The 7,453-nt window shown below is 40.3% G+C and overlaps 1 protein-coding gene across 1 annotated transcript in view; it reads left to right on the top strand.

Moving 5' to 3' along the window:
- The first annotated feature begins 4,080 nt into the window (after nucleotides 1-4,080).
- Nucleotides 4,081-7,453, top strand: part of ZPBP2 (zona pellucida binding protein 2) — a 19,345-nt gene continuing 15,972 nt past the window's right edge. The window contains exons 1-2 of the mRNA XM_019550491.1: nucleotides 4,081-4,168; nucleotides 5,252-5,332. Coding sequence (XP_019406036.1) covers nucleotides 4,081-4,168; nucleotides 5,252-5,332 — 169 coding nt within the window. The remainder of the gene's footprint in view (nucleotides 4,169-5,251; nucleotides 5,333-7,453) is intronic.

Genomic DNA, 7,453 nt, shown 5'->3' on the forward strand with positions numbered 1-7,453 from the left:
CATTACCACATATTAGGGCAGCCTACTTTGCATTTGTTTAGTACCTCACATTAGAGGTACTAAATTTAATGCGCATTTGGCAAAGTGCCTTAATGAACGTGTAGACATGCCCTCTGAGGAATGACTGGCTAGGCTGCAGAAAAGGACTTAAAGGTTATAGCGAAACATAAGCTGAATATGAGGCAAAGGTGTGCTCTTGTTACAAAAAAAGACCGGTAGCATACTGAATTGTATTAACAGGAGTGTCATTTGCAAATTAAAGGAAGTGAGTCTCCTGTTCTATTTGGCACTAGTGAGGCTTCACGTGGAATACTGTGTCCAGTTTTGGGGCATACACTTCAAGAAGGATGTGGGCAAATTGAAAAGAATCCAGTGCAGAGCAGCAAAAATGATTAGGGGCCTGGGAGGCAAAACTTATGAGGAAAGACTGAAAGAGCCAGGCTTTCGTCTGAAGAAGAAAAGACTAAGAAGGGATCTGATAACAGTCTTCAAATACCTGAAGGGTGGTTATAAAGATGGCAGGAATAGATTGCTCTCTGCAGCTACAGGGGACAGAACTAGGAGCAAATTATAGCAGGGGAAAATTAGGTCGGATATTAGGAAGACCTTTCTCCTTATGTGGGTAATTAACCATTGGAACAGAAAGAAGCTTCGAGAGGCTATGGAATCTCCCACCTTGGAAGTTTTAAGAGCAGATTAGACACACATTTGATTGGAATGGGTTAATTAGGGATGGTCCTGCCTTGAGCAGTGGGTTGGACTATATGGCCTCCAGAGATTCTATTCTATGATTCTATGATAATGATGGATGAGGATGAGGATTTAAATAGTTAATTGTATTAGAAACCATGTTGAAATTTAGTTAGTTTTTTCTTTTGTTAAAACACCTGAGATGGCACCTTTAGCCTGGGAGTCTCTGAATTATAACATGTTTACTGGTTCAGTTACTAGCACATATTAGCTGCCTTATCAGAACACAGATTTACTGACTCTAAAATTTGTTCTTTCAACAAAAAGTAAAACACAAAAAGAGAAAAATGAATAAATAAGTGAATAAATGAATAAATAAGTGTACATGGTCCTCTTTTACTTTTTATATTCCGTATTAAATAATTGTTCTTCAGTTGACTCTTATTTTGTGTTCCATTTTCCAGAACCCTTTTCTGTGTATTTGTACAGCATTTAATAAGATTTGGAAGCCTGATAACTCTACCAAAAGCAAATCATATTACAATAGCAATCTTAATCTCCAGAAAATATCTTTTAATTTTTGTTGGTGAATAAGCCTTTAAATCGTTTTCAGATAATACTGTTCACTAACCTATTAAGAAGACAACGAATCTACTTCTACCTCAGAGACAACATGACTTTAAAAGGGATGAGTCATTTGACTAGAATTATTGTCTGTGAGTCTGAGTATGTAGAGATCCACAAAACTGCAGAGAAAGCTTTATAATGGAGAGATTTTTATTTTACAATAATTAACAAGTGGGATAATGAAAGTCTGTGTGGGATAGTCAAATTAAATTTGGGCATAAACATCCTCTGGAACAGAGGAAGTTCAGACTTAGGTATGACTAGTATATAACAGACATAGGTTAGAACTGAATCATTTTGTCTATATGGTATAAGCGTGAAAAGATAACTTTGAGTAAAACTGAAAATATTTGACACAGAGGAACACTGGACCTTCTGGTCCTAATTTTAAACAACTCAGTGTCTCAGAGAAACTAAAACTGAAAACTCCTGACATATTCCTTACAGCTGAGCCAGCCAATTGAGACATAATATGTTGGTCTACTTAAAACTGAGCGTGGGATATTGTGCTCTTACTAAGAGAGATAACTGAAACGATTAAGGCAAGCACATTTAGTAGGGCAGGGAGCTTTGAATAACTTGAAAATGAGAGGGCAAGTAGTTTAAAAACACCAGCATGTTTTAGTAACTGTGTTTTCCGCCTGAACATTTTCGTTCCATAATTTAATATTAGCTATAGATTCTCTTTCCTATTTATTTGCTGTTTGTTCATGTTATTTAAAATATTTTAAATTCATAATTTAAATAAAGCTTTTCTTCCACATAGGTGGACTGAATTATGCTTGCTATAGTCACATAGAAAAATGGATATCAAGTTTGGTATTGGCAGGTCAGATTTTTTCCGTGAAACCATTGCTATTGCCATGTGGTGCAGTAGTGTGGATAGGACATTATTCATTCTATTAATGAAAGTCTTGACCACAATTTCTAAACAGTTATGTCACTATTTTCTAATGCCATCCAATATTAATGGAAAACAAGCCAACATATCCAGCAATATTTTCAAACGTAGCTACAACACATTTTCTAAAAATACTGTATTACCAACCTCAACTTTTCAAAACCCATGAGCCAGGTCCCCCAAGCCCCTGGGATTGACTTAAAAATCATAAACTGTTTAAAATAAGAATACCTGTTGGCTTCTAGTTCTTTTTATTTCACATTAGGTTTTTAGAATACACAGATCAAGCTTTTCTCCCCAAACATGAGTGCTAGACATTTACTTGAGAGCAGGAGGAAAAAAAACAACCCAAACGCTTAGAGCCAAGATTCTCATCTAAATGCTGAGGCTTTAGAAAAGCAGAAAACACTGCCAGACTCACAATACCTTTATGAAAGTTGGCAAGCATTTCTTAGGGTGATAACTTTTATTGGCAAAATCTGAAACATGGAGACACGAACCCCTGTAGCGGTGTGCCCAGAAATAGTTTCCAGATGTGCTTCATCCTGCAGGTTCTACCTGTATGAAGCAGGAGTGTGTGTAGATGATGTGGACATTAATGTAGAGTGCTTGAAAATTTGAATGCAGCTTTTTTTTCGGTGCGGTGCATTTGTGTTTGCATGACCGGGCGCTTTCGAGTGAGTTAAGCCTTTTGTATCATGCCCTGCAGATTTCAGTAGGGGGAGTCAGATATCAATTTACGCCTGTAATGTCTTTCCTAATGTATTACAGCAGGGGGTGCATGTAAATCACCCAGCCTCCCTAGTCCCCCATCCCCGGCCTCTCACTGGGCAGTCCTGACTCTCACTGGGCACGGTCATGGTCACCCCAAAATTCTTGTCACTTGCACGGTCTGTCTGGGTTCTCTTGGTCAGGACACAATCCCAAAGACCCCATCCCAATGGCAAACTGCGTGAATCCTCCCCTCCCATTCCTTTTCCTTCCCATCCCACGTTACAAATATATGGGTTTTTTTTCCTTTTATTTACTATAGCTGTTATGATAACTGCTAGGATACCATAAAATGGGCACATCCTCTCACTGTATTAATGCAGGGTTTTTTGGGCATGTTTCTGTCAGGCTTGTGGTTGTTTCTGTCATGCTTTTCTAGCTGAGTGGGAGAATGCAGGCTGGGGCACGGATAGGCAACCCCTGCATGGGTGCCAGAGTGTGGCACGCCAACACATTTTGCTTGGCATGCGTGCTTCTGGGCAAAGCGGCTGCACTGCCACAAGGATTAGACCCCTGGTGACTCCCCTGCCATCTGCCCCCAGCACACCAACATCTTAGGAGTGGAGGTTACAGGTTTTGGGGGCACTTTGCCCAAAAATGTTGCCTACCCCTGCTCTATGGAAACGGTTGAGGCTAGTTACATAAAATATCCAACTAGATTTTGGGATGCAATGTGCCTGCTGGGAGGGGAGGTGGGCGAAGGAGCTGGGAAAGGAGACCCCTCTTCAGTAACTGCAAGCCCGATTTCCACAAGGACCGACAACGCATCACCTCCCCCTAAGCTCTCTCCCCCCGGGCATCGCGGGGCTCATCTTCCCGTCGGGGGAGACACCGCTGTATGGAGGCGACGGGTGTCTGTCTCACGGGGCAAAACGCGGAGGAAAGGGGCGGGACGGGTAAGCGGTGGCTGTCCGCTCCCTGGGAAGCTACAGATACAATAAAATAGAAGAAGGGGCGGGCAAGGCGGGTTGAGCCCGCGAAGAAAAGGCGGGGCGCGCGCGGGAAAAGCGCGGGAAGGGCGGTTGGTTCCGCGCCGCGGCGGTTGGAGCCCCGGCTGGGGGAGGGGAAGGGAGGGAAGGAGCTGCTTGACCATGTGGGGAGGCTGCTGGGGGCTGCTGGTTGGCGCCCCGCTTGTCTCCGTGGGGGTTTTGTTGCATGCTTTGGTAGCTTTGACCCAAGGTAATGGAGGTGGTAGCGTGTCCCCTGGTTTTTTGTGGGGGAGCCCCAGCCCTGCCTCTCGGGGAGTGCACCCTGCTCTCCCTGAGTCTCTGACCCATCTTACTAGCCCTCATTGTATGAAGACGGGAGGTCCCAAGGACAGCAGCCCTTCCCCCCTGATGTTAAGACCCCCACGAGGAGGAAGGCATGGAGGCTTGCATTTTCTCTATGAACTAACACCTGCCTCTTTCTTGGCATCCCTCTGGGCAACTGGGGGTCCTAGAGGCCTATTTTTCTGCTGGTCCCTAGTAAGGCTCCAGGTTAGAAGTCATTGGCATTGCTGGGCAAAATGGTGGCACCATGATCTTCCAGCCAGTTTGGGACTCCCTCCTCAGACAAACCCTTACACACTTGCATTTTTTTTTTAATAAAAAGGCAAGTAACTCGCTTTCATCCAAGGGTAATGTCCTGCAGTTTGGGGCTCCCCAACCCAAAGGGTCACTGCAGCATGAACCCAAGACTTCACATGTTCAAGGAAGATCTTCTGTTGTGAATCCCATTTCCATGGGCTGCTTCAGGAAACTGGGGCCACCTGCATCATTAGGGTTCACAGATGTATTTCTTGAGAAGTCCAGCAGCCTTGTGATGTAGTGATGAGAACTCTACTGAGAAGCGCTTGGCCAGCTGAGTGTTGTTCCTGTACATCCATAGCCAAGATGAATTCATCTGGGGGAGCCACCTTCCCATGTAATGGTCCCAAGGTTGGATGGATTTTCTGGGAACTGGGGTCCTTAATGCTTATTACACAGATGTCATGGAAGCGTGATCATTTTTACAGAAGAAACTGTTTGGAAAATACTTCCAGTCATCATTCATAACTACTCAGGGCTCTTTGGTAAAATAAAAATTGAATGAATCTGGATTGTATAAAATAAAAATAGATTCACTAATCTGGCAGTAAACAGGAACACTTTTTTTTTTTTAAAGAAAAAGGGTAGGAAGCAAGGTAGGAAAAGAGGATCTCCCAGAGTAAAATAAAAGGGTAACTCATTTTAAATTTAGATTTGATTTAAAAAAAAAATATTTTAAGTGTTTTTTCTACAGTGGAAGCTGCAAATGATGAAGAACCATATTCTGTTGAATTAATAAAAAAGAATGACATTTATGGCAGCCTCGATCATAAAGGTAACTTTGTATATTTTATCATTAAGATTCTAAGAGACATTTTTAATAGAAAATATCATATGGAGCTCTTCAACACAGTGGCAAACCATATAAATAAATGTATCATGCAAAGAATATCAAATATTAATTACATAGGAAAGAACTGAATTCTTCAAGCCCATAAAAATGGAAAGAACAGAAAAGGAAAAAAAGATCTTATAAATGACATTATACAAAATAGATCATTGTAACATTTTTATGTCAAATTGGTCCCAATAATTGGACCAATTCCATTACTAGAACCTGAAAGCTGTCAACAAGTTAGAGCCACAATGTCATGACAGACTTCTATGAACAGAAAGATCTTTGAATTAAATAATTGCATGGAGCAGTAGTACACGTCCTTATGAATTTGTATATTAAATTAGAAAGGTATTGGAAAAATGCTTTTACTGAGTAATGTATTTAGCCTGTACAGTGAACAGTTTTGGAGAATGCATTTTCAGTACAGATTGTATGTTAAGTAATGCTTGAAATTATATTACCTCTTTTCCAGCATGAGATGATTTTATGTGTTTCTTTTCCTACATTATTTTAAACTGTAAATAAAGACAAAAATAAGCACAGTCCTGCATGTCAGCTCCAAGAACAATGTTGTCTCCATGATGTACAAGACTGTAGGAGCTTAGGGAACATTTTTGCCTGTTGATAGCTGTTCAGAATTTTGGAAAAATTTCATAGCAAAATTAAGGATTCATTTTCTTCTTGCCCTCTGAGCAACTCAACTGTATATTAGAAATCTGATATTCTTAGCATGTCAACTTTTGGCACTGGGACTATATGTTTGGACAGCACCAAGCCAGACTGTGGGCAGTTCTATTGTAAGTAATAAGAATAATGTCTCAGTGAGTGTGTCTACACATGCACTTTAATTAGCCTAATTTAGTATGCATTAAAGCATCACAAAAAGGGGTTATTTAGCTAATGTGCATTAAAAGAGGCTAATATGCAAAAATGTCACTTAAAAGCTGTGGGATCTTATACATGTGCACGAAGCCTGCTCCCAACATTCTGGAAATCTAGTGTGTCGGATTAATCAAGTCTGCTGGTGCACGGAAGTTGTATATCAGTGTCCCAGTGCATCTTTGCCCTGAAAAAATGGTGGTGGGTTGCTTTGAACTAAAACACGTTCTATGAGCTTTAGTTCAAAGCACCCCACTGCCATTTTTTCAGCATGAGGACAGTGATACACATGGCACATGGACACTTTTGATTAGTGTGGCTGGCTAATTAAAGCTCCTGGTGTTGCATCCCCAGAGATATGGGTTTCCTGGAAAATGTTGAATTGGCAAATTTTCTGAAAAATTTTCCATAGCATTTTCCAATGCCCTAAATAGAGTATGATTTGATTTAGCATGCTTATTTGACTTATATTTAGTAAACAAAACTTAAAAAGTACCTCCATGTAAATTTTATGTCCCAATAGCCACAAGTATTTGAACTGAATATTTGATTAGGAAAAAAATTAAATATAGCACACTTAATGTGGTTTAAACGTTACATTCAAACAAATTCAAAGCTTTATGTGGAAAGAAATTATATTTATTGAAATAAAATGTACTTGTAAAGATGTAAAGACAATACACAATAGCAAGTACTTCCCTTACATTGTTCTGTTTAAATTTAAGGAAAAAAAACAAAGGCACTGAAAACTGTTGACATACTAATTTTAACACATGCAAAGAGCTATGCTGTGCTTTGGTTTTGATTTGACCTGCACAGCCAATTGGGTGAATTCATAACTTGATTTTTGGTTTGGATTATTATGTGAGTGCATTTATCCTCCTGTTAACGAATCTATAAAACATATATGTACTCTTTCCTAGGGATAATCACCTGAAAAACATTAATTGCAACTTTGAAACTGCCAGGCTTGGCTAATACTGTATTGGCCTCCATTCATTGTTGCCAATTAATTTTATGAAACAATGAATTTTTAGAAATGGAAAATTTCCCACAGCTAAATTAAGCGCTGGAAAAGTTTCTGGCCCACATCTCCACGTGTCCCACAGCCTGTGCAAAAATGCCCCATTTAGTTGCATAGATTTCACAGACATTAGGGCTGGAAGGGACCTCGGAAGA

Source organism: Crocodylus porosus, unplaced genomic scaffold (genome assembly GCF_001723895.1).
Source record: "Crocodylus porosus isolate Cpor-Errol unplaced genomic scaffold, CroPor_comp1, whole genome shotgun sequence".
NCBI classification, from domain to species: Eukaryota; Metazoa; Chordata; order Crocodylia; family Crocodylidae; genus Crocodylus; species Crocodylus porosus.